The sequence below is a fragment of the Oreochromis aureus genome, linkage group 6 (assembly GCF_013358895.1).
Source record: "Oreochromis aureus strain Israel breed Guangdong linkage group 6, ZZ_aureus, whole genome shotgun sequence".
NCBI classification, from domain to species: domain Eukaryota; kingdom Metazoa; phylum Chordata; class Actinopteri; order Cichliformes; family Cichlidae; genus Oreochromis; species Oreochromis aureus.
Window position 1 is genome coordinate 12,014,600 of NC_052947.1, and position 27,295 is coordinate 12,041,894.

General features: G+C 40.6%; 1 protein-coding gene across 1 annotated transcript; it reads right to left on the reverse strand.

Moving 5' to 3' along the window:
• Nucleotides 1-909: 909 nt before the first annotated feature.
• On the reverse strand, nt 910-26,260 carry LOC116329981 (general transcription factor 3C polypeptide 1). The gene is made up of 39 exons (XM_031752126.2): nt 25,829-26,260; nt 23,041-23,253; nt 22,277-22,453; nt 22,017-22,160; nt 21,656-21,752; nt 21,451-21,574; nt 20,833-21,012; nt 19,864-19,979; nt 18,864-18,916; nt 18,365-18,756; nt 18,169-18,237; nt 16,685-16,922; nt 16,443-16,596; nt 16,208-16,311; nt 13,502-13,593; nt 12,610-12,984; nt 12,322-12,467; nt 11,889-11,986; nt 11,692-11,788; nt 11,296-11,479; nt 11,106-11,202; nt 10,453-10,585; nt 10,270-10,357; nt 10,101-10,162; nt 9,581-9,689; nt 9,356-9,498; nt 9,119-9,261; nt 8,966-9,050; nt 8,758-8,870; nt 8,615-8,674; nt 8,441-8,534; nt 8,058-8,230; nt 6,637-7,245; nt 6,192-6,334; nt 5,602-5,706; nt 5,229-5,524; nt 3,274-3,836; nt 3,004-3,187; nt 910-1,325 (listed from the first exon to the last, which is right to left on the reverse strand). Exons 1-39 carry the CDS (start codon nt 26,047-26,049, stop codon nt 1,128-1,130), a joined length of 6,672 nt encoding a protein of 2,223 aa, XP_031607986.1. The 5' UTR covers nt 26,050-26,260; the 3' UTR covers nt 910-1,127.
• Between the last annotated feature and the right edge of the window lie 1,035 nt (nt 26,261-27,295).

Consider the following 27,295-nt stretch of genomic DNA (forward strand, 5'->3'; position numbering starts at 1 on the left):
GTCTGAGCATTTCACATTTTCTCACACTAGCATCTCTAGGGTTTACAAACAATAGTGTCAAAAAGAGAAAATATAGAGCAAGTTCTGTGCAAAGTGTCTTGTTGATGCCAAATGACAATAAATATAATAAAGGTTAGGCGAGTTTCCACTACCAATCAAAGATACAGATGCTTTTCATTAAGTACTTCGAGCTCTGGTTTTCATATTGGACTCTCACCTGGCTTTTATATATTGTGATTGTCTTAAAATATCCTAATGACAGCTTATTGCTAAAACATCTCCACCTTTTTATCCTGTAATAAACACAGTAAAGCGTTTTTAATTGGAGTGTGCTGTTGTTTTCGCCCTTTTCCAGATTTCTGCCCATTCTGTAAACACTACTCGCATTTCTAATCTTCTGCAGCTAGAAACAACCTCGCTCCACTACACCAATCTCTTGATACACTTTAAAGGTACCTGATCAGGCTATAGAGAGAACGAGTGGGTCCAACAACAGGAGTAAGCCATGAAAACCTGACAAAAAGACAACTCCTCAGCGAACAGATATTTGCATGAATGACTTCCCCCAGAGTCATTCACACAACACCAAAGTATCTAAGTAACAGATAAACAATTAAATGACAGAAAAGCTCGTTTTCCATTGTACTATAAAAAAAGTTTAAAATATGGGACTGTGGGCAGTGAGCTCGAACATTTTCTGTGATTTCACACCTTTATCATGTAGAAAAGACTTGATGTAATGTAAAGAATCCAAATTTATTACTAAATAAAGTAAAAAATAGAGTACACTGAGTGTGTTTCTCTCATAAGACCTTTACAAAGCTGATTTAAGCCTTTAGGAGCTGCATACTGTATGCATAAGTGTAAACACAACTTTTGCATGTTTCAGAGAAAATGACAAAAACGTGATTAACTAATAAATACAAGTTTTAACAAAACTTATGGATTTTTATTGAGAATTATAAGTTAGAGCACAGAAAAGCTGAACACAAAAAACTTCCCCAAAGGAAATACAAACAGCCTGATCAAATTTGTGAAATATCCTCACTTAGCTGTCAACAGCCTGATCATTGCTTCAATATTTTTCTCAGTCCTTGGAGATCTAAAATAAGTTTAGCAAACACTTTTCAGGGTATACAACAGTTCCAGGTTCGCTCGTTGGGCAACACTCGACAGAGTCGCAGGCAGCAGCTGATGGTGGGCTCATACATCACTATATCTGGTTCTCTCTCGCTTTTTCTTTGCTGTGCAGGACGAGTGAACAGTGAGGGTTTAGGACTTTTAGCCAGAGTTTTCTTCGTCACACAGCCCAGTTCGATAAGTGCCTGTGGAAGAGACAGAAAGAGTAAAAACTCAACCAACTCAGCCATTTTTTGTCTTTGATGCATTTTACACAATGTTTCCAGCAGTCTGAAGGCTAATCTCTTAACAGAGATGCGGAACTTGTTATCTGAAAGTTTGAACATGTTTAATATGAGCACCTTATCTATATGACAGAAAATAAGGAAAGACAGCTCTTTTATAGTAATGCTAAAACTGTGACGTGCTAAAAGTGTCAAAACAAGTTATCCTGAGATGTACCACGTTTTAAAAAGTTCTTCTTTTGCCTTCATCAAACTTGTCTGAACTTTTATAATTGTCATTTTTCATGTTGTGTATGCAGCCCCCGAAAAGTTGGGATGCTGCAATTTATAAATCTCATAAACTACTTGCAGCTAATTAGGTTAATGGGCAACAACTCAATAACATGACTGGATAAAAGAAGAGCATCTTAGAGACGCTCAGAGTTTCTCAGAAGTAAGGACAGGCAGAGGTTCACAATCTGCAAAAATAACGGCGTCTACAAATTGTGGAACAATTGAGAATGTTCCTTAATGCTAGATTGTGAAGACTTTAAATATCTCATCATCTGCAGTGCATAATGTCATCAATCTCTGCACAAAGGGTAAAGCTGAAAATCAGTACTGGTTATCGTGTCATCCACAAACGCAGGTTAAAGCTGCATCACGCAAAGACGAAGTCATGTATGAATATGATCCAGAAATCACAGCTGGGACACAACTAACTTAAAATGGACTGAGACAAACTGTTCTGTGATCAGATGAATTCAAATCTGAAACTCTTTTTGGAAAATATAGACGCCGCAAACTCTGGACTAAAGAAGTCAGGGACCACCTCAGCAGCTTGTGCATCTAAAAAGGCAACGTGAATGCTGAAAGGTATAAACAGTTTTTAGAGCAGCATCACGTCTTTTTCAGGGAAGATCTTGCATATTTCAGTAAGACACTACACTGCAGACCAGTATGGCTTCATAGCAGAAGAGTCCAGGTGCTGAACTGTCCTGCCTACAATCCAGTCTTCTCACAAACTGAAAACATTTAGAGCATGGAACCAAAAATGCAATAAAAAGAGCCAAGACTGCTGAGCAGCTAGAATCCTCCATCGGACAAGAATGGGAAAGCATCCTCTCCCAAAAGTCCAGCAGTCGCTAAACGAGACGCTACACAGCAGCAAACAACTTTTCTGAGACTTGATCCATTTCACAACTTTAAACATTTGATACCTTTTATAGTGTGAATAAAATCTGGGTTTATGAGATTTGCAAATCATTGCTTCCTATTTTTAAAATCACGTTTTGCACAGCAATCGTGTTGTGTCTGCTATTCAAAGATACAGGCATATTTTTAACATTTAGGCATGGATTTAGTGCCGCTATAAGGCTGATTGGTTCATTTTCACCGCTGTCATCAGTGCACTTGCTCAGCCCAGCAACAAACTGTCACTATAGAAAGCATCTACCTGCTAATAGATGCTGAAGGAGCTGATAGAGGTCAGAACGGAGACTGAATATTGGACGTGTGTGACTCAAGTGCTCAAATAATGGAAAGTCTATTTTATCTGTAGATCCAAGATTTCTAGTGTTTATGTGTATGAAATGTTGATACACTTAGACGAAAAAATAAAAAACTAATAGATGAAGTAACAACTAATAGACTGGAATACCTGCACAAGATCCTGAACTGCCACTGGCTGCAGCAAATCTTTGTAATGCTCTACCAGCGCCTGGTGTGTCAGGCCGGGCTGAGACATGATGTGGTAAAGAACAGCTTCCAGCATGCCCTTACACACCTGCCGGTTCACCTTACCATCAACCAAGCGCCAGGGCCGGCTGATGAAGCTGGTTTCACTGGACGCAAAAAGGAGAGAGATGAAACATGGAATATCGAGGAAGGAAAAAACGAAAACCTTGGTATGATTAAAGTTGGTACTCACGCATCAGTATCGGGGCCTGTGGAGGAAGAGCACGCCTCATCGTTGTTTTCATCGGCTTTCCTTCCTCTTCTCAACCTCTGCTCATTCCTGTTATCTTGTCTTCTCTCTGCGTCCGTCGTCTCCTTCCTTTCTGCGGCCTGTTTTTCCTCCTCCTGTATCTGCTTTCCTCCCTCCTCCTCCAATAACAACAACTGGTCTCCCCTCGACTCATCTGCCCTCTCCATCGGCCGTTCCAGTTGTTCCAGCTGTTCCAGCTGTTCGTTCTCATTTGTTTCTTTGTTACTCGACACTCCGTCCACATCCTCTTTGTCAGCGACGTCCTCTCTATCCACAGCCAATCTCTTCGCCGGTGGTTCTTCCTTCTCCACTTGGAATTCTCGGCTGCACCGCTTCCGTACAAAGGGGATGGTTTGCTTCTTCTCCAAAAACGGGTCTGACGCAAATGATGACTGAGACCAGTGCTTGGAGCTGACAGTAAGAAGCCATGGTCCAGCGAGCTTCATGAGCACCCAGCGGACACTTAGACTCCCAACTTTTACCACCTGGCCTTCTTCTTCCAACTCCTAGAACACAAACATGTTGCTATGAATTACTGCCATTTTTAATACTTTTTTAAAGGTGATTCCTCTGTAATTATTCCAGCCTCAGTGTTGTGTAACATTTCAACTAAAGACAAAAGAAACTGAATGAGTTGGCAAAGTGTAGCTGCTGCAGTTACACAAACAGTTGAAAGCTGTTGGTGCCACAGTTCTCCAGCTCCAACCAGCTTCTTTTTACACTCGCCCCTTCAACAGGTATGCCAACATGATTTCACAGAGTGAAACAGGTGCTTTTTTCTATGCTGTGGCTTTAATCATTGGAAAGAGGTGCGTAATATAAAGCCTGGTTTAGGTTCCTATGGGGAATCCTAGTAGAGACATACAACATAACCTATTCCCTACCTACCTAGTGTCTGACATTATTGCCTACATTTATGCTGGTGCATTATGTGTAATAACCGTGTCCCAGTGCCAGTTTATAGAAGGAAAAAAAAACAAAAAAACTTTTCCCCTCCTGGGTCTCCACTTTTTGTTCCGGTCATTTTTTTTGGGGGGGGGAAAAACATATTTGCTTCTTTTCTGATAGTTTCCACTCGAGGAATTTGCTGGCATTTGTGAATCTTTATATTACACTATGACTGTTATTCCTTATACTGAGACAATGACTGTTATTCTCTCACTAATAAATTCAAAAACTGGTGAAAAAGTACAGAATGAACTGATGGTGCTGAACGACTAATTCTACATCGGCACGACATGTAGTTCCATGGGGTTTGCGTTTGTGGCATCGCTACAGTGTAGCCCATTGAAGCACAATGAAAGCAGCAATGCCTAGCTTTCACCACACTGTAATGTTATTGCACTGAAGTGTGACACAGAACAGAACAGACAGGCTGTGTTAATGCGGTTCTGCATGCACACACACAAACATGTTTCCTAATCCTGTTCAAGATCCATTTTCTTTCTACACTGCTCCGCTGTTTGCAGACACCAAAGGTCAGTACATTGACAGCAATCTCATTCAGGCTTATAAACGCTGTTATTTCATGGTTTGTACATTTCTTTATATTTTGCTTCTTACACAGACCGTGTTAACACTGATCAGATGGTTGCCGGTGTATAATAACTTTTGCTTACATCACTCAAACGTGTTGCGTGTGCCTGACTGGGTGAGCTTAAAATAAAATTTAAAAACATCCTGAGGATTTGTCATTTTTCAGTTCCTGCAGTGCAGACACGCAAACAAAGAGAGAAATCCTTAAAGAGTCATAAGAATGATGACAAAGTTCCTGTAGCAGGAAATAAAATAAAACGATGCAGAACACACATCGTAACATAACTTAGACACCAAATCTGTTTTCTTCCCCCTTCATATAAAGATGTTGCGTTTAGATTATTTTAGAGTTAGATTTTTACCTCCATGTACTGCTGCAGCTTCCTGCTGCGTCCAGACTGCGGCTCCAGCAGGTTCGCGTGAGCCTCGAGAAAGTCATAAGCATCCCAACCTCTTTCACCAGCTTCATCTAAGCTCCTCATGATCTGAGTGCACGCTTCAATGTCCCGCGGGGTGTATCCCTTTTGCTCAACAAAGCGCCTGTAACACTCCTCAACACTGGGAGGAGAAAAGGAGGCAGAACGGACGAAGGAGGTGAGGTTGGAGGGGAGAAGGGATGGACCGCATTTTGTCAAGTCCAGAGGTGGAAAATCTAAAACTGAAGGAAACAGAAAAGGATTTTATTTTTGAACACCAGACTCCGTTTGTATAAGTCTAAAATACGGTGACTCTTACTCTCTGCACCGAACAGGTTGTGAGCGGGCGTGTTGCGCAGCTGCAATCTCAGAATACACGACTCCATCACAATGCTATCATTGGTGTTTAGGTTGCGCACTTTTACTAGAAAAAGAGAAGAACAGACATAAACAGAAATGCAACATCCTTTCATTTTCTTAACACAGAAAACGCACAACACACCAGTCACAACAGACGGCTGTTGTGACTGGAGGCTTCTTCCTGTTTAAAGGAAGTTTTTCCCTCCCACTGTCGCCAAGTTCTTGCTCATAATTGGTCATTTGATTATTAAGCTTTTCTTTCTATTATTGTGGGGTCTTTACAATAAAGCACAGCGACTGTTGCTCTGATTCGATGCTATATAAATAAAACTAATTTAACAAGGCTTCTGTTTCATTTCTGGTGAAAACAGTTACTCCAAATATGGCAGGAACTTCACTGAAGAGTGTGTAAACTGACACAAACTACTTGCTCTTTGCTACAAAACTATTTTGGAAGTTTGGTGTCGAATTGTTCAATCAATCCAACAAACTTTACTTTTAATGATCCACCAGGTATTATTTCACAGTGAAAGGTTTCTAAAGCTTTACCGATGCCCGGGGTGCAATATCCTCGCATCATTAAGTACTTGGTGTGCGAAGCTTTTTGTGCCTTCACTTGTAGCCTTTTTTTCCCATCGTACTCGTCACCATCATCATCATCCTCCTCTTCTTCTTCTACTAGTTCTGCCATACTGAAAAGAAAAGATTGTGACTTTTGTACATCGGGCTACAAATAATTTTTTTTATGTTATCCGTTTGTAAGCTTAATGAGAGCTGGATAAAAACTGGATAAATCTGTACAACTTAAATAATAAAAACTAGTTTCTGACTTTGCTTTTACTTGAATGTGTTGTCACTACTGCACTTTCAACCTGCTTTTGTTTATTAACACTTCAAGCAGCATTTCATGTGTGAGGGGTGATGTACATATCTTAGCCTGAGATGCTTTGGAAGTGTATAAAAGTCATTACAGTGCTGAATCCTTATGTCTCACCTCTTCACTACATCCTTGTCCACCAGGTTGCTGTCCACCACCACCATCTGTTTAGGTATGGAGACGTACACATTCAGCAGTCCTAGAGACATCAGGCTGAGCGAGACTAGGCAGGCTCCACCCGGGGACTGGAGAGAGAACTTGAGCATGTCCGACACATCAGGAGGCTCGTCTGAAGCTGGAGGTGCCGCGTTTGACGTGGCCGACACTCCTGGAGCCTCTTCACCAGATCCAGATGTGGAGCTGTCATCAGGCTTTTTCTGCTCGTCTGGTTTGCTCAAAACATCAGTTTTCTCGTTGTTTGTGTCAGTGTCCTTCAAACTCTCGTCTCCTTTAATTTCACTTTGGTTGTCATCTCCTTCCTTTGTGGTGACATCTTTTGCCCTTTCCGGCTCACTCGCTGGTTTGTCAGCTTCTTTTCCTCCATGTTCTTTACTTTTGGATCCTGTTTTTGTCTCCAGCACTTCCTCTCCATTCTGTGACCTGTATTCAGTTTCGTTGTAGAGTGCGATGATGGGCCTGTCATCTTGCGTCCCGTTGTCTATTAGACTCCTTAAGAAGCGGAAGGAATCGGTGCACAGGGAATGAGGAAAACGCCATGAAAAACACCTATAAGGAAGGAAAGGGAGAGGGGTGGTGAAAAATTTCAGGGTGCAGTAAGCAGTGCAGGAAGAATTCAGATACTGGACTACTGGAGTTTTATTATTCTGTATCCACCTGTACTGTTTATGGATGCAGTTTATTAACCAGGCTTGCTAGCTTTAGGTGAATATCTTGAAGCTTTAACCTCTTCACTTGTTCCTAGTATTCCACCACAAAAGGGCCTGACACCGGACACCACTGGCTAATGAATCACTTTGGATTTCCTGTAAGCAGTCAAATGCAAACAGAAACAAAGGGCTGGAAGGTATGCTGGTCCTAGGGGAACCCCTTCCTAATGGGTACTTACCATAACATACTGCACATAAATATTTGTCATGAAAGCAGCCTTTGTCTGAGAAATTAAAAAAAACCCTCAAAGACTTCTAGGTTTCTAATCGAGTTCTAGCAGTTACAAAATCACCTTTAAGTCCTACTTATGAGTGCTACTTAGGTGAAAGTGGCTACAGATCTATTCCAGTTAATTAATCAACTCATTCATTCAGACATACAGTACATTTGGAAAGTGTCCATTAGCTATAATGTAGTTTCTTCTTCCTTTGTTTTGAATACCTCTCCACTTTTTATGAGCAAACAGTGGAGCAAATAAAATGTCATGAGGGGAGGGGAGGAGCCCTGGGTTACCATGGTAATGAAACAGTTAGCAAGCCATTCCCACTCAGTTTTCTGTAGTGTAGAACGTTCACTCCCGACCAGCTACCAGGATCAAGTGTTGCTTCAGTGATGCGTGTGAGCGTATCATTCCTCAATTGGTAACGTACCTGAAGTAGGACTGGGACAGCTGGTAGGACATAGGCAGGATGGGCAGCGCTCGGTTCTTCTTCGGCCCAAACTGCTGGCTGATACGCCGGCGGTTGACCAGACCCCTCTTCCTGCATTGTATGAAGACTTTGCACAGAAGCTCCTGGTCATACTGACTGTACAAGTGGAAGATCTACGACAGACGTGAGACAAATAATCAAAGGACTGAGCCTTAAAATATGACACAGATCTACTTATTAAGGGAATTTAATTCTATAAAAAGCTTGATTACAATTTTTAATTATTTTTTTTGTTTGACGATGTGAATAAAAAAAAATTAATCTTCACAGATAAACTTAGTTAAAGGGAGATTTTATGGGACTATACTGAATGTTGGCTGTACCTGAAAGGATCTGGAGGTTTTCATTTGATTGTTGGTCATGGCCAGAGTGCTCTGGATCAAGTTATGTAACACTACAGAATGAATGTCATCTGTGCTGCAGTGGAGACACAAACAAACAATCACTTACTGCCATAAACATTCACATTCTAGTATAAAAATCTCAGATAACCTTACCTGCTCAGAGTGTCTTTGTATGGGAGCTTTTTCCCGCTGTCTATTGCAGAAACCTTAAACCTGTTTTTAAAAAAAACAAACAGTGTTAGCTTTACACTTAGCTACATATTGTATGTCAGCACATCAATCTTCCAGCTTTTTACCTCGAGAAGAGCTGCTGTTTGGTGTCAGGGATGATCAAATCATGAGCATTTACAATGGAGCTGAACTTCTGTCTGAGCAGCCGGATATACTCTGAGAACACTTTGGCACAATCCTAAAAAAGCACAGACAGAAATATTACACTTTCAAGTCACTTAAATAAAGAAAAATAAAGAAAACTGAAATAAAAGAGGAACAGCAAACGCATACCTCTGGTTTATCGGGATTAGCAGGTTTCTCCTTCTCCAAAAGACTCATCAGCGACTTGTCCTGGTAAACCTCAGCCAGGCAGATCCTGCAGCAAAGAGAGTTTCACGAATGACTGGATTTAAAAGTATGTGTTTCTTTGTTATCTGCACTCACCTGTAGTTCAGAAGCGTCTGAGGATTTTTCAGGATGTATCTTGAGCGACGTCCGACGGCAACAGACGTTTTATCCGATGAGATCTCAAACTCTGCGTGGAGCAGGTCTCTCACCACGCAGTGAGGTACGAACGGCCTTTTTAACTGCAACACATGACGTAACGTGCAGCACGTTTTGGAGGAAGTAAGTGCGAGAAAGTGTAAAATTAAAAAAAGATGACTGAATTTCTGTGTGTACCTTGCTGTTGAGCAGGTCCGCAGCCACACAGCAGAGCATCACCAGTGAGTCTTCCTGTACAGTCCAGTTGACTCTTTGCCTGGTCATCCGTTTCAAAGCCTGGTGGTCCGTCTCATCGTGTGCAGGAGTTCTTTTCTTGGGTTCTTTGATTATGAAAACACACGTTTTCCCTCACACCCAGCAGACACATGCATTCATTTTTAGGTTAAAATGGACACTTTGTACCTTTTTTCTTCTTGCGTGGGACTTTGACAACATCTTTCTTGCTTCTCTTCCTCTTCTGCCCCTTTCCTCCAACCACCCGCTGGTTTCTGGATGCTGGTTCTATTCCCACCTGGTTATCAGTGAATAAGATTACAAACAATAACCTGCAGGCAGCCTAAATAGATGTATTTGAGCATTGATCAGTAATTAAATAAAAAGAAACAACACCATTACTGCCTTTGGATATTTACAATATTGGACATAAAAAGAATGAGCAGGTAAATAATTATGTTGTTTATTATATAATAAAGGCCCACATTATGATTGTACTCTCAATTTGATTAATAAAACACATACTAACCTTATGAGCTTAATTAAACATACGTGCTTTAAAAGCTCCTTCAACCTGTTATTATTACTTTCTGTTGAACATTGTTTATTTTCTGCAGCAGGATTTAATGCAGGCCTGTTGAACTTATTTAACTGTACCTAATAAACTGGAAAATGAGCATATCCTAGAGTTTGAAATAAAGTCCCATACCTGAACTTTTTCTGCCATTGCTGGCCGCTTGGATGTGACGCAATGCGGTTTCGCCGTACCTCCTGTTGTAGAGATTTGTGGTTAATCACAATGTAAAAAGCTCACAAACAGATGTGACATCGCTGATCACAGGAAGTGGACAAAAGAAAACAAACAAACAAAAACTCACCAGCTTTAAGTGCAAATCTGAGAGCATCTTTACTCAGGAGGCTCTTTAGTCTGGTTTTGTTGTCCTGTGCCTCTAAACCAGATTGCCTCTTAAAAACAAAACAAAAAAACCCCAAACATGTCAAAAATGCCAGCAGGCATTCAACATGCACATGACTATCGGTATTCCATATTGCACTTGTACCGTGTTAACAGAAAGCAGCTGATTGGTCCAAAACCAGTTGCGTTTAAGATGACCAAAAAATTCAGAGTCCAGTCCTCCTGCTCCTTTACCGTCTCCTGGTATCGACCCATCATCACACACTTCAGTACTGCCCCTGTGTGTGTTTGACAGATGCACATTCATCAGAATGACTTTAAAACACTGCGTATGAAAGATAGCTGAGCTACTACAGTACTGTAGCTGCTCGAGTTAAAGTCAGCTTTAATTGAAAACGAGAAATGGAAGAAAAGCAAGCACAGTGAATAATGTCGAGCCACACAGGAAAATGGGTGCTCTCTGACTGGCTGACAAGTGGCTGCTGGGAGTCGCTAGTGTGAAGCTGGTTGTAAAGTGGTATACGGTAGTTAGCAGCTCAATATTTGCATGAAAGTTGCCAACTTGTCTGTAAAGACTCGCAAACTACTCACCAAGTGGTGAAGTAAAACTTTACATTTCTTTTGCCTTCAAAGTTGGCTGCAGTGGTAAGGCACAACTTTTACTTTAATCAGTCACAACGAGATTTATGATGCAGCACCCTCTTTAAAACCGATTGCACTCGGCGACAGCCAGGAAAGCTTCATATCGTTTTTTTTCCTCCCTCACAGCCAGAGGGAGAGAAATCATTACACACTCACTTTAGCAGGTACGCCAATCCTGCGAAAACATGGCGTTCTTGCACAAAAGAAGGAGTCGTTTCCTCATCAGTGGTGTTCCTCTTACAACGAACTACCCCTAAAAAGAACATTTTCAAACAGGGACGTATTATTATTATTTTGAATAATTGCCAGAGCAGTGCGTGCGTTTTATGGTCATGTATGCACGTACCCAGTGGTGTATTGAGGCAGACGCACATCAGGTCAAACCAGTACTTTTCCAGGTCATCAGCAGTGTTAAAGACGTAAGGGCGCCTTTCAAACGGTTTTTCAGGGCACTCTGTGACCAGCCAGTAGTGAGGCTCGGTGTTGGTGGTGTCAACAATAGTAGCATTACGTTTAAGATACACAAACACCTGGATAAATAAATGGATAAAGACATAATGCATAAAAATGCTCCTGAGCGGCTAAATTTACAGCCATTAATAAGTAAGATTTTTGTGAAGATCAAGCAATTTTTACAACCTTAGAAAAAACCGTACAAATCAAAAACATGTAACATGCTTGTATTCCTTTTAATAGTCCTCGTACGCTTACACGTACTTCACTGTTTTAAGGTTTTGTGTACCTGGTCCTTCTCCATGAACTTCTCAATTGGACCAAACTGCAGGAGACCCATGTAGACCAGCTTTAGCAGGTTTTCATGAAACACAAAGATGTACTTCCTAAAATTAAAAAAATAAATAAATAAATAAAAATGTCCATAAATGCTGACTTTCAGATCCCAGATGTGACATGTTACCGAGAGAGAAGAATGAAAGTCACCGTTTATAAAGCAGCTGCCTTCTCATTCGTGCAGGCAGCGCTCTCACCAGATGATGTTGCTTTACAGGATCATTGAGATATTCCTCCAGTCCTTCCACCTGCGGGCACAAGTTAGCAGAGTTAACTCAAAAGAATGGGTCGTTCTAAAGAGCTCACTGAATTCGTGCATGGTACTGTAGTGGTACAAGTGTGTTTAGGAGCACAGCCTCTCAGCCATGAAGCAGCAGACCACACAAAGTCTAAGTGCTGAGACAAATACCTAAACGTTGCACTACATCTGCTACAAAATGAGTTCAAACTGAGAAAATCTGCACATATCTGCCACAGAGTTGGCCTGTTCATCTTTTTAGAGGAAAAATATTTTCCACTCCACACAAGCCAATGAACTGCATGGCCTTTTTTTTTTTTTTTCAAAACAAAGCTTCACACTCACCTTATAAGTAACTTGAATAATTTGCACAAAAACAGAGAGAGGCAAACAGAGGAGCAGGTCGCCCACCATCGCCCAGCCGCTGCTATACTCCTTGTGAACACGGACAGGAGGGATGAATCTCTTCCAGGAGTCTTCATCGAGATAGACTATCAGCGTCACACAGGAAATAAAGGTGAACCAAGGACATTAGCTGGGAAAAATGCAAAACTTCCACACCGGTATAGACAGAAACAAGCAATCCAAATGAAATTTTCATTAGAAATTCAAGTATACATGAGGCTGTCTCACCTTTCATGTCAGACTGAGAGTAACTATCTTTTTGCTCCTCTCCTTCATCACCAGATTCCACTTCCATGTTAGATAAGCTGGAGTCTGCACTTTTCCGGCCGTCAGATCCGGTGCCAACAGTGTCCGACAACGGTGTTCGTCTGTCTGCAGGTGTAGAGCTTTCTGCTTCTTTCAGATCCTGTTGTGCTTTGCTGTCTGCAGGTTTGGCAGCAGGATCGGAGCCGTCTGCGCTGCTTGATGATTGACTGGTTGAATCAGAGCTGCTGCAGTTGTGTCGGAGCGGATGCCCATAGATCAGATACCAGAGGAAGTTATGCATCATACGTAGACGATGCATTTTAGGCTGGAAGCCATAAGTCTTACTCAACCCTCGAACTATTCAAAAAAAATAATAATGATAATAAAGTGAGTCAAACATTTATTGGAGACAGATCTGATTTAGTATACACAATAGCATGATCTTAGCAGGCCTGCTCAATTTACTGCATTTAAAAATGTTTTTAGTCTCTTCTTATTTTTGATCATCTGACGAACAAAAATGTCTTTTATGGTTAATTGGCCCCTAATTAACAATAATAAACCAAAACAAATGTAAAAATATCCATATTTAATACATGGGTAGGGTAAGACGGCGCTGGCACGGCTGGCAGCCTTAACCCAATTTCCCTCAGGATGAATAAAGTATGATCAATCAATCATTCCTTCCCTTGTTAGAAGAGTATTAAGGAAATCATGAAAATAATATTTATTCTGCCAGTTTGATATAGAGCCTGAATCACATGATTGACCCACTGGACAAACTATTAGTCTTTTCTCATTTCTGTTCTTGGCAATAGAAATTTGTGGGAAATTAAAGTTTTCCTTCTGTTGTGGTACAAAATCAAAACACAACCTCTTGTGGGCTTGAAGTCCGGGTCATCATCGATAATTGCTTTCTTTTTGTCAGCCTCCTTTTCTTGTTCTCTGGCTCTGTCTTCAGCATGACTGAGGGACAGAAGAAGAATACCAAGGGCACAACAGGCCAGTGAAACACAGAAGACAAGTTCACATTCTAGTATAGAAAGATCTGAATACATAAACACAGCAATCAGGCAGGCCGAGTGATCATTACCAAGATCAGAAGTCCGTTTAAATCTCTTCACATGTCAACAAACACCAGGTAACAGTAAAAGCATTGAGTACTGTCCAAAAGTCTTGAGTGAGCCGATATTTCTTTGCATTTTGCTTCCATTGTTCTCCAGACTTTCTGAAGATCTTTCAAAATTTTCCTTTAGACATTGGCTGGTGTTTTGCTCATTTTCTCTTAACACTCAAGGATAAAGAAGGCATCAAACTCAACCAGTGTTGTGTCTACACATACAGTTAAGCCCAAAATTATTCATACCCCTGGCAAATTTTGACTTAAAGTTACTTTTATTCAACTAGCAAGTTATTTTTTGACTGGAAATGACACAGGCGTCTCACAAAAGATAATAAGATGATGTACAAGACGCATCATTGTGGAAAAAAATATTTCTCAGCTTTTATTTACATTTGAGCAAAAAGTATCATGTCCAGAATTATTCATACCCTTTACAAACTGTCACAGTCTCTGGGAAAATCCAAAGTTCCAGACCATTCCAAATAGTCAAAGCTGTTCTAAAGCATCCTAATTACCCTGATTAATTGAAAATAGCTGTTTTAATCAACTCAACAGGTGAAAAACAGCAGCTCTCTGCAGGTGGTCTGTGGACATTCATGGCTAAGACAAAGGAACTCAGTGAGGACCTGCGGCTGTGCATTGTGGCTGCTCACAAGTGAGGAATGGGCTACAAGGCCATATCCAAATGTTTTCAAGTTCCAGTGGCTACAGTGCAAAGTATTATTAAAAATACAAGATGTTCCGCACTGTGGAAAATCTCAGAGGACGTTGTCGGAGGCCAAAAGTGAAACCTGTGCTGGCCAGGAGAATAGTGAGAGAGGTGAAAAAGAATCCAGGATCACCACCAAGGCCATTCTGGTGAATCTGGGCTCTGCTGGTGGCAATGTCTCAAGGCAGACAGTCCAACGGACACTGTTGGGTTCCACGGATGCAGACCAAGGAAAACGCCACTTCTCCAGGCACTTCTAAGGCATGCAAAAGCTCATTTGGCCATCTGGACAAAGAAGAAGATTTCTGGTCTTCAGTGTTATGGTCAGATGAAACAAAAATTGAATTATTTGGTCACAATGATGTTGCCTTCATTTGGCATAAAAATGGAGAAGCCTTCAACCCAAAGAACACCATCCCCACTGTCAAACATGGTGGTGGGAACCTAATGCTTTGGGGGTGTTTTTTAGCCAATGGACCAGGGAACCTAATCACAGTAAACAGCACCATGAAAAAAGAGCAATACATGAAGATTGTCAACAACAACATCAGGCAGTCTGCAGAAAAACTTGGCCTTGGGAACCCGTGGACATTTTAGCACGACAATGACTCAAAACATACAGCAAAGCGTGGTGAAGAAATGGTTAGCAGACAACAACATTAACGTTTTGCAGTGGCCTAGCCAGAGTCCTGACTTGAATCAATTGAGAATCTGTGGAGGAGGGAGGTAAAGATCAGGGTGATGGCGAGAAGACCCTCCAACCTGAAAGATTTGGAGCTCATTGCTAAAGATGAATGGGCAAAATGCCTGTGGAGACATGCAAAAAGCTGGTCTGCAATTATAGGAAACGTTTGATTGCTGTAATAGCCAATAAAGGCTTTTTTCTATTGATTATTGAGAAGGGTATGAATAATTCTGAACATGATACTTTTTGCTAAAATATAAATAAAACCTGAGAAATATTTTTTTTCCACAATGATGCCTCTTGTACATCGTCTTATTATCTTTGGGGAGACACCTGTGTCATTTCTGCTCAAAAAAGAACTTGCTTGTTGAACAAAAGTAACTTTAAGTCAGAATTTGGCAGGGGTATGAATAATTATGGGCTTAACTGTAACAGATAAATTAGTAAAGAACCAATTTAAAATTATATTTAGACAAAAACACAATTTCTTCTTCTTTTTTTAGTTGTATCTATGGGAAACAGCAGTTTCCTCAGTTTCACAGGCATTAAATGGTGTTTTTGCAGCAACAAGGTGATTCTCAGAGCGTTAGCTGAAAATACCTCGGCTTGGTGTGCAGCATGTCCTAAAATAATTTTAAAAAAACTGGACAAGTGGAGGACAAAAGAAAAATGAGGGTTACCCCAAGTAGACGTTCAAGGGGGAAAAGGTCAAAGGGAAAAGGCGGGAAGACTAAGACATGCCAAATTACACAAGAACTGGACTGAAAATCAGTGGCAACAGGTCTGATGGAGTAAAGCATGGTAGAGGCTCTGTCATTGTTTGAGGCAGCGTTTAGTTTGTGGTGATGAGGATCTTTTCAAAATTGATGGAATAATGATCACTGATCATCCAATCTCATCATTGTTCAGGAACACACTGACACCCGTTTTAATAAAGCACTGCACCTACTTTCCATTTTCCTAGTAAAATATTTTTAAAAATGGAGGTCACGCAAGACATTAGGACAGCTCAAACATCCTGTTGTTGTTTTTAAATGTGACTTATCTTTTATTATGTGCTCACCGTAACACTGCTGAAGAGCTGGAAATTCTGAACCGGACCTGCTCAATAACCTGTTTGACTCTGTCATCGTTGGGTTGAATGGACGGATGAACAATCATTTCAACCTACAGGTGCAACAACAGACACACACATCAGACAGACAGAGGACACTTTATATATGATGTCATAGGACTCCATAAAACTCTCCTCTTCCCTGTATAGAAAGGCAGAGCGCAGATGTGATGTGTTCACGTACCTTCCTTGTCATCCCATCCTGTACAACAGTGGTCGTGTATATCTTAAGCAAGCCTTCTCTTGCGAGACAGTGGACGAGACGTACGATAGTCTTCTTGCAGCACTTTGAACTGACACCGTCCTGTTTCTCGTCGTCATTGATCATCTTCTGCAGCCTGTGGAAAGCACATCACGCTCACGCTCTCTTACTGTGCATGCAAAAACACTTTAAAGTTGAACTGTTGCCATTTCAGACAAACTTACTGGAAAAGACCTTCTATGATTCTGAAGTTGCAGACAGCTTCAACTATCAAGTTCTTCCTCCTTAGCAGGCGGTACGTCTCGTGAGACCTCTCCCGAGTTCCGCTGGCTTTTTTTGGAGAGGGAATACTTTTGACGACCACGGTGATGGGTGCTGCATTATCAGCTGCATTTGGTGACACACTTTGATGCAAAGAGCTGGCATCAGTTGAACTGGTTTCTTCCTTTTCCTCAACCGGAGCTTTGTAGGAGAGAAAGGAAATTGCACGGGCACATAGTGCACATCATCATCATCATCATCATCCCAAAGAAAACTATCAAAGTTATTTCAGTACCAAACAAAGAAGAGCCACAAAAGGCTGTTTTTGGCAGTCAATTTGGCAGGCTGTTTGGTTTTTTAGGGCTACAAATAAACTGTGGTTGCACTTTTCTTTGTTAGCTAGGTTTCTGCAGCAATTGTGGATGCCCAAAGCGCACCTCAGCAGGACTTCAGAAAGTCAGACTTTCTAAATCACCCAACAAAAAAAATTCCTCATTGATCAGCTTGTCAGACTGGTTTTAAAGCACAACCTCACTTGTAAATAAAAAATACTTGAAAAAAGTCCTGAACTAACAGTTAGTGACCCCAGCTGTCTCCGTGTGTGTTGAACATTAATCCACATCTGCGCTTAGAGACTATGTTTCTCCTGCTTTTGACACTACACCATCAGGTGCATATTTTTACAGTTTCATACCTGTGACTACATTTCTCTATAAGGAATGTTGTAATTATGCATACATAGGCAAATTTAAAATAAATGCATTATAATAGTAGGAGCAGAGAAGAGCCCAAACCATTTCTTAAAACTGGACCACCTGACTCTGCACCTTCTGTTACCTTCTTTCAAATTTATAGTGAAATTCTGCTTCTTCTTTAACGTCTACAAACCTTTTTCATCTGTATTGTTATTCTTTATTGCTTTTATCGCTACCCTGTAATCTGGCCCGTTTGGAACCATCTCAGATCACTTTAACTGGATTTGGGGAACAAAAACAATTGAACCAAAAAAAAAAAAAAAACTGTAAAATCCACTTTAGGCTTCAGTCACACGGACTAGCTGGAAAAAACCTCCCTGTGATTGCTTTGCTTGTTAGCAGATCGCCATGTTTGCTATAATTTCCATCAAAGATTTTTTGGTGAGTAGTTTGAGTTTGTGTTTGCAGACAAGTCAGCGTCTTCCATGGAAACTAGTGGAGAAACCTGCTAACAATCAAAGCAATTGCAAGGAGGTGTGACCAGTGGTTGCCAGTAACTATACACAGACAGCAAAGCAGATCTGAATCAGAATGAATATTTACTAAATTGACAAAAAACGTTTAATTCAAATGCACGCTAATGCATTTGTAAATATAAATTAGTTTGTTCTTTATATAAAAATATAAAAACACATTTTTTCCTTTATTTTAATCTACAGCCAGAGCTGTTCAGGTTAACATGTGGGAATTACCTGTCACAGCACCAGACACTGAGTCGGGTGTCCCGTGAGTCGCAGGTTCGCTGCACACTGAAGTTTCACCTGAGAGGTTCCAAAAAAAAAAAAAAAAGTTAAAAACTCATCAACATTAAGACGTTATAATGTGGATTTTACCTTACAGAGATTTACTATCTATTCTGAAATCAGCAAAGGTGTAATGACTGCTCACACTCAGCTGGTGCACTCTGCGTGACAGGAACGTCAGGCTGAGTGTGCTCTGCTGTCATGCTGCCATTTTCCCCCGTTGCCTTTCGCCTGGCTCCTGATTTTACCCTCACTTTCCTTTCATTTCCATCCAGCTCTTCGTGTCTTGAATTTCCTTTCCCATCTTCAGATGTCTGCCCCTCTTCCTCTGCCTCTTTGTTTCTTCCCTTGACTTCTTTTTTATTCTTCTTGGCTCCAGGAGTTTTGGAGCTTCCTTTCACTGGCGCCTTTGACGATGACGGCGTTTTAGGGGAGGTCAGTTCTGCATTTGACGTCTGAGGTGCGGAAGAAAAGAGCAGCATCTGCCGCTCCTGCTCTTTAGCGAACAGCTGGAGTTGATTGCTACCGCCGACACACCTGCCAAAAGATGTGAGCAAAACGATATTTTTTATGGCAGGATTTAGTGCAAAGTGGCGCGAAAATAAGAATTTAAAGGTATAATTTATGTATTTAGGGTTACAAACTTATGGCTGATGAATTTTGTCGTCCTCTGCCGACCCTCATCTTCCATGAATCCCTACAGAGTGAGGCACACACACAAATGAAAAACAGAAATTTACAATGTAAACAAAACACAATGAACGCAACACTAAACGACCCACTGCTTTGGTAGATTGCTGCAACATATCATTTCCTGGTATGAAAAGGCAAGACAATGCTGAAGTGCCGGCTTATAGATCTATGACCTCATTAAACAATTTCCTGATGAGCTTATGATCGCAGTCAGTACTTAGAAGTCTTATTGAAAACAACGCGATATTCAGTTTGTAATTTTTGTTCCTCGTTTGAATCAAGAATGAGATCGTGGATACCAGTGGCAGAAAAGAGTTTTCTCCAGTGGGTAGCTGTCCTCTGACTTAGAGACAGGGTGGGGCATCATTTGAAAAGGGCTCAGAGCAGCTGCTACTCTTTGGATGACAAGCAGAAATGATCCTGGGCTGGCAGTTGTGATGTCAGGTTTGGCATTTGCCGTTCATGAGGGCGAGAAGAGCTGATATAAAAAGGTTGTAACCGATAATTCCGGCTGCTCCCTTTGCCTCTCAAGGAGTTACTTCAGAACATAGACCTGCATATTTAATTTGGCACAGATTTTACAGCCCAGGGTGGGTTCCTAATGCCTGTGCTTCCTCTCACTTGTGAACTGACAACCTTTCGCGTGTCAGAGAAACAACGGCAGAAGAATTAGAGGTTTGACACCAAATAAACTTTCAAGTGGTTATCTGATCATCAGCACATGTGCCATTAATAATATGTTAGGAAGGACGTTGTTTGTGGCGGCTGACCTCTGGTCAAGTCATGTGGGTGGGAAGCCGAAACACATCCGACAATTGAGTATACCTGCAAATAAGCTATCCTGATCATCGTTACTGATTTTTCTATTTTTAGCCTACGCACATCGATCTTATTTTAGGAGAAGGGCAAAAATAAAGAACGAAAGAATAAAAGCATCGGCCCAGACCTCACCTTAATCAACCCATCTTTCTCTAGCCTTCGCCAGAGCATGCGAGCTTCCAATTTGCTGACGTTCAGTCTGAGTGCAATATCACGCTGGGGGATGCCCTTAGTGCCAGAGGATAGTACTGCATTACAAGAGAAAAAAGACAAAAGGCAACAGTTAACACAACACTCAGCTGATTACGAGTAAGACAAACAACTTCCTGTGAGATTGAACAGAAACAAAGTGATCTGAAGGTAAAATGCAGCCTTTAGGCATTAGAGAGTGCAGAGAACTACATTCTGTTATTAACTGTCCTGCTGCGCTTTCATGAGTTATGAGGACTAGTGATGAACTTCAGAAACAACAATATTTGTTGCCTTATTTACACCTCACTGTCTTCATGGAAAGAGACAACATAAGAATGATATTGTACATTTCACGAGAAGATTACACTCTAGCACAAAATCAGACTATTAATAACAAATTAACAAGTAACAGTTTATAATGTAAGGAAAAAGGCCTGAAGGAGAACTAGTCCTCTGCACCTTTGGACACTGAAAACGTGGTTCAATGTGGTGAATGTCACCGTGGAAACCGAGGTCTGAATCCCTCGTAAAAATGAAATCTCAGCATAGACGAAGTTATTTTATCGCAGAAACCTTTAAAAAAATGAACTTCACAAAGAAGGAAGGCACTATTAAATATTGCATGAGATTTTAACTATTGTAGTAAAATTAACGAGTTAAAAAGAGCTAAATGTTTAAAAAGGGTATAAGCCCTTTGCTGTTGGCTCAGTACAGCTGTGATCACGCTCAAACATCAAAGCTCAAGGCTGCACCTTCATGCAATGGTTTGGAGCACAGACAGAAAAATATCGCCGTACAAGTGTTTATGGAAGTGTTAGCTTTTCTCTCACTGCAACAAAACTAACCAGGAAAAGCATCAAGACTTCATTTTTCTTTTGTTTCTTAACGTAAGGAAGAGATCAAACATACTGATGTGATAGGCCTGTGTTAACAGGTCCTTCTCCATGATCCGCCCCTCTGTAAGCAAACCCCCTCTTCCTGCTCCACCGTCATCATCCTCGTCTTCATCGTCATCGTCATCTTCCTCAGCTACACCCTTCTTTATGTATGGCTTTAACAGCCTCACACAGCGAACAGTCACTTTGGAGCCTGAGAAATAAGTAAAGCAGTGTACTTTTTTTTAAAAATGTGTACATTTTAGTAACATACCAACAAAAAAATTTCTATCGAATACTCCAAAATCCCTTCTTCATGGTTCTTTACTTTAGAAAGTCAAGCAGTGACAGAGTTGTTTTTTAACTCACCACTAAATATAGAATGAGGACTTTTGCCAGGCACTACAGGCCTGGCATAAACATGTGCATATACATCAAAATATTTGAGAAACTAAGCACACAGAAGCAGCAACTCTGTAAACTGCACATAAAGGACAAGTAAGACGGTGATTATATCAAGAAGCAGTTGTGTCATAAGCAATTTGGGTCAGATTTCTTCTCTTTCTGATTGGTCATTGATATCCAAATCAAGCATATGTTGTGCTGCACTCATGCACTATGAGGCTTATGTGGTGTTTCAGTGTTGCATTACCATTTTTGTTGGTGCGGGGTCCAGCGCTGGGGTCCAACACCTCCAAAGGGAATCGGCAAAACTCGATCAACTTGGACGCTCGCATGTACTTGAACAGACGCGAGTAAGTCCTGTCGCCCACGTTCTACGAGAAAAACAGACAACTTTCTACCACAAGCAGAAGGCTAGACAGACGGGAGCAACAGAAACTTGGAGGGATACTCACAAGATGTTCTCTGAGCGTGATAATTGTGGAAAACTGACTCGGACACTGCTGGAGAAAGTTGGACGTGACCTCCATCAGTATGTCATACTTGGTCCTCCTGAAAGACAAAAACAGGAAGCAGATGTGATAAAGCCAACACACAGATGGATGCACCTAAATTTTAAAGCTGCAAAAACCATGAACAGATTTAGGTGGTATCTTTATTGCTGAGGTTACGTGCATAAAACAGAATCTCAACTGAGGGTCCAAGGACAGATGATTTTTTATTTCATGCTTTTCTTTTTCACTGATGATGCTAAACTGACCATTCCCATTTCTGCTTTTGATGAGATAAAATGTGAAACACAGAGCACAAACATACCTGTTTACATGGAAGCGTTTGAGCAGCAGAAGGATGGAGTGCTGCTGCTGTCCGGTCTTCATTCGCCTGACGTAGGACTGCATGGTGACCAACTGGTATCGGACAAGAGACTTTCTGAAGTAGTGAAACTTTCGGGCATCCACCCTGCTCAAACACAACACTGACTGTTAGAAGGCAGACAGCTGAGTGCAAGCCAGTCTGTAGAGGAAACACAGAACAGCGATGGAACCGTGCTAAAGGTGGGCACAAGTGTCTCCTACTTGAAAGAGCCTCCATGTAGATCCCTCTGCAGCTCTCCTTGCCATCGTGCTCGGCCCACTCTCTCCAGCACGCAGTAAGAGTCGCTGCCGAGTTTTACATCAGGATCGCTCTCGCTGCCAATCAGGGCACGATATCGCAAACACTGTGATGCCACGACAACCAGCTTTCTCCCGTATCTTAGAAGGAAGCACAATAAATTTGCTAATTCCACAGAGCATGTTAATCATCGGGTGGGGGTGGGGGGGTTATGAAACATCCAACATCCCTCACTACAAATCTCACCATCCTGCGTAGATAGTTTCATGGTTAACACGAGCAGCTTTCATAAACACTATTAAATAAATTGCATTTTATTGATGTTTTGTAGGCATAACCATGCGATGCTAACTTGTCTGCCACTTAGGTCCTGTCTGCAACCATTTAGCAACCACCAGTCATGTGGAAAAATTAGTATTCTCCAACAGGTTGGGAGTGGTTGCTGCAGGAAAATCATTGTCAATGTCCCAGTCCAATCGTTGCCCCTCTGGCAACTACTTGTCACTAGGAAATCTGCAATCTAATAGCAACCGAAACAATCACTTGATACAGCACCTCTGATTTCACACAACGCCAACTACTAGCAACCGGTGTTTTTAATCACATCCAATATAGCGGGCAACTCTGAAGCACTGTGCACGTGACATTGTGTGAGAAATCTTCAATAAGCAGCATATTTAACCACATTTAATTCCAGGTTTGTCAGTATCAGCTCATCTCTACAAACCTTTCCAAAGCCTCGTTCAAGCTAACCAATGGGGTCAGCAGGGACTTGGAGCGGACTTGCTTTGTGACGTCTTTCCTTGTTTTGAAGAAGGCACACGAGCCCTGAATCCCATCCTTGTTTTCTGGAACAACGTCGATGGGGTAGATGTCTTTGGGAGTGTCGGTAAAGCTGTCAGTCACTTCAATGCCTGTCTCTGCATCAATGTCCTTAAACCTGAAAGAAACAAGAGCAACTCCAAACGTAACGAGAAGGCAAAATAACACATTTATTGCATTAAATTTCAATGGTAAACTTGACCCTGAAAGAAAAATGCTCTTACATCTACTACTACTACCTCTACAAACTAAGGTGTAATATTAATAACTATCTATATTTACACTATTAAAAACAAAACAAGCAAGCAAACAAACAATCCTTCAGCATTTGGCAAAGGGAATTCACTTCCGTTCAACCAGAAAAGCATTAGGAAAGTCCAAAACTTATGTTAGGATGTCCACAAAAAGAGTTTACATCAGAGCTGTCAAACAAAAGGCTCGGGGGCCAGAATAGGCCCGCAAAAGATTCAAATTTGGCCCACTGGACATCTTCAAAGCAGGGAAGGCATAAACCTTAGATGTTTTAAGTTTTACAGGTTTTCCTACTGATAATTGCCTCCACCATGGAAATTCATACAGCACCGAGTTAAATAAGAAACAGATGAATGAAGAACAGAAAATTCTTGTTTTAAAACTAATGCAGAAATTTGTGATTTTTACAGTAGGTTCACAGTTTAAAAAAAAAAAAAAGAAAAAAAAAAAAGAAAAGACATTCTGTCAATTAACAACAATTTTCCTGTGTTATAATTACAGGACAGCCTGTGCAATTTATTTCTTACAATGAAGGAAAACTGAGTTATACCTTTCAAATTGCACTTTTGTTCTTATTAGTGCTGGGCGATATGACGATATATATCGTGTGGACGATAGAAACTTTTCTATCGTGCCATTTGTGTTCTATCGTTTCTAACCCTAATTTTATAAATTATTACATAAAATATATCATTAACCCCTTACAACCGGTCGGAGCAGGCACACTGCGTTTTGCCTAACTATTTTTAAATCCCTGTAGAACTGGAACCACTAAGGTAGCACAATAATTTTTTTTGCATATGAAACCGTAGGAGTTGTACTTACATCTTATTCCATTAGCTTGCCCTAGGTCACGGTTTCCTTCCACATATAGCTTTGCAAAAACTGCATAAAAAGCACTTCCAGCAACAAAAACATAATATTCCAGAAACACGCTTTGCCGATCCGATCAGCTGTTCATAACACTTCCTACATTGGAATATAAGTCAGCGCGAACTATCGCATGTCCGCCATTACCTGTCCGAAACCGGAAGTGACGTCATTTTCGCGGAAAATGTAGTTTTTTACTTTCAAAGCCTATGTTGGTGTTTTTAAAAGTCATGTTTGACTTTATGCTTTTCTGTATCGTTTCAGGGATGCTTAGAAGTCAAATTACACTGTTGGAAATAGTTTATTTTGATGCACATAGTGTTTTTTTGCAAATTTACATTATAATATTTCATTTTTCCTGTAGTATATAAAAATTAGTTTATCTCAAAAATAAAACTATGAAGACACTCAAAATAAATTTCTCGTGGTTGGAAACTATTTTGTGCAACTTTCTTGTATTTACAGTTTTGAGGGATAAGCCTCTTAAATTTCTCTAACTAGAAATATTTGTAAAAAACAAAACAAAAACGATTTTCAATTTTTTGTAGTTTATTGCACTTTTTTTGCAATTTATGTAGTTACTATGGACTTAATGCATACAAATTATTAAAATTTGGGCTATAACGGTTGTATTGATGTATAGCAACTTGAAATGCTCCCACAAATGGCACTACAGCATGTAAAATGTAAAGATAAGCTCTGGCGGACTTGGTCTCATGGTAGGTCTTAAAGAGTTAAATAGCCTGTGGCAAATATATTAGTGTTGTCTTCTCACTATACATACTCTTAACTTTATGCAAGAGAAAATAAAGTATAAAAAAATGATATTTTTCACAAAGAAACTCCGTCTTGTGGTTTTGCAACATGGTGCTGCTTTACGTGCACCCGGATTTGCGGCATGCTTTACGGTAACTCAAAACAAAGACTGCACCCTCTCCAATCGCTGTTTACAGACTGCATACTTTTCAGATGACCACAGGTCGGGTGGTATATCGTGATATATATCGTTATCGTGATATAAAACAATTCATATCGTGATAAATATTTTTTCCATATCGCCCAACACTAGTTCTTATATTAAAATATCTCAGGGATTAAATGTGTAATGTGTTTAATTACACCAACAGAAAAAGGAGTTTCACTGATTCAGTCCACTACACCACCAGTGCGATCCAGCTGCTGTTTCAGGTCACTAAAATGTCAGGAGTCACTGATGATGTTAAGCTGACTAATCATTGGCTTTTGGACGAACAAAAGAAATCAATGGACGATGACAACAAAGGCTTGAGAAATTTACAGTGGGAGATTTTCTAACACAGATGCACACAGAGGATTATTAAGTGCATCATAAACTGGTGTAATGCAGGTTTAAAGATGGAGTACATAAAGTGCAAGAGTGTTAAAGTATAGGAAAACAACAGCCCCACTAAGACAGGTTCCGCCTGTCTGTGGACCATCATGACAAATTTGAGCATTTATTTACTTCTTGTGTGGAAGCCTGCTGTTTGTTTTAACTGCGTTAAAACTGTGCGAGCCCCTTATGATCATATCTGTGAGGATGAGAACATCACCTGTCGGTCAGCACGACATCCTCTCTCTCCTCCGGGAGCTCGTAAAACTTCAGCTCGCTGTTGATGACCAGTGACTTCCAGATGAGCTCCTTGGTGCAGTCGTCAAGCTTGAGGGGAAACCCGGGCTGCCTGTCTTCCAGTCGTATCCACAAAGTGGGAATGGTTATCCCGTCCAGCCCTTCCAGAGCCACTTCATCCACAACTATACTCAGCAGATCCATTCCGTGCTATTGGCTAGCTAACATGCTAGCGCACCGGCAGCTATCCTACCTACAGTCTGCGCGCGCGCTAAAGCCTCGTAAAGTCACGGGGTGTGACCGGAGTGCTCGCGTGCTCAGATATCTGTGTTAGTGGCAGAATAAATAAAAAGACTGATTTAGTAAGCATTACTTCTTACTTCTACGACGTCTTCCAGCTAGTTTGTGTCCGTGTACGTCCCTGCGTCATATTTAAACTTTGACCTCACGTTGTGTGATTAGTTGGGGGAAAATGAAATCCACCAGGGGGTGTACAGGTACAGTTTCTGAGCTTCATCGACGCACTGGCATATTTTGAAAAAAATGAAAAATAAATAATAATAGAATAACTCGAAAACATATTTGCTTTACAGGAAAGTGAAAATTTTACAATTATGTTTCCATTTAAAAATTATTCTGGTTTTATATTGAGCCCTGGCATTTATTTAGTCTATTTTTCTTATATATTTGACTATTTTGTGTATTCCCCCCGCCGCCTTTTTCGAGGTATATTGTATATTAGCCATAATTGAACCTATATTGTCCTCTCACCCAGTTGTACGATTTAAATGCCTTGAAACAAATTTCTGTCTGCTTCACAACACTTCCCAGCGGATGTCTGCATATTAATCAGCATATTAATCATGCTTTTCTTTGAATATGCACTCTTTCAGCAGTCACTTTGTTTTTAAGTTGCTGAGTAACCGCTGCAGTTTGTTACACCAATATTAAATGGCCATTGTTTTATTAGTTTTTGTAATTGGTATAAATTGACCTTCTATTCATTGGAAAGGTTATCTCTTTACAACACAATACTCTGAGCCGATGACTCGAAAATAATAATAATAATAGTAAATAAGTATCAGTCAAGCATAAGAGTTTATTCATTTGAGACAGCGCGACAAATGACGGTGGTATATTTGGGGGGGTTCTGTCAACTTGAACTTACAACCTTTTTCCTTAACTTGCTCTCTTTAAATATTTTTTTAAATATTTTTTTTATTTAAGTGAAAGTTAAGGTTAATTTATTTTGTGTTGTGTGTGACTTAAATCTGTTGGATTGATCTGACTTAATTTTTTTTTCTTTTTTTTTAAACCTGACATAATCTAATTAAGTTTGTCCAGCAATTCTCCTTTTCCTTTTTAGGTCATGGAGACCTAACTCCACCTGCTGCTGGAGACGGTGCGTCACATGTGACACCTGTGGACATGAAAGCAAAGTGGATGAGTT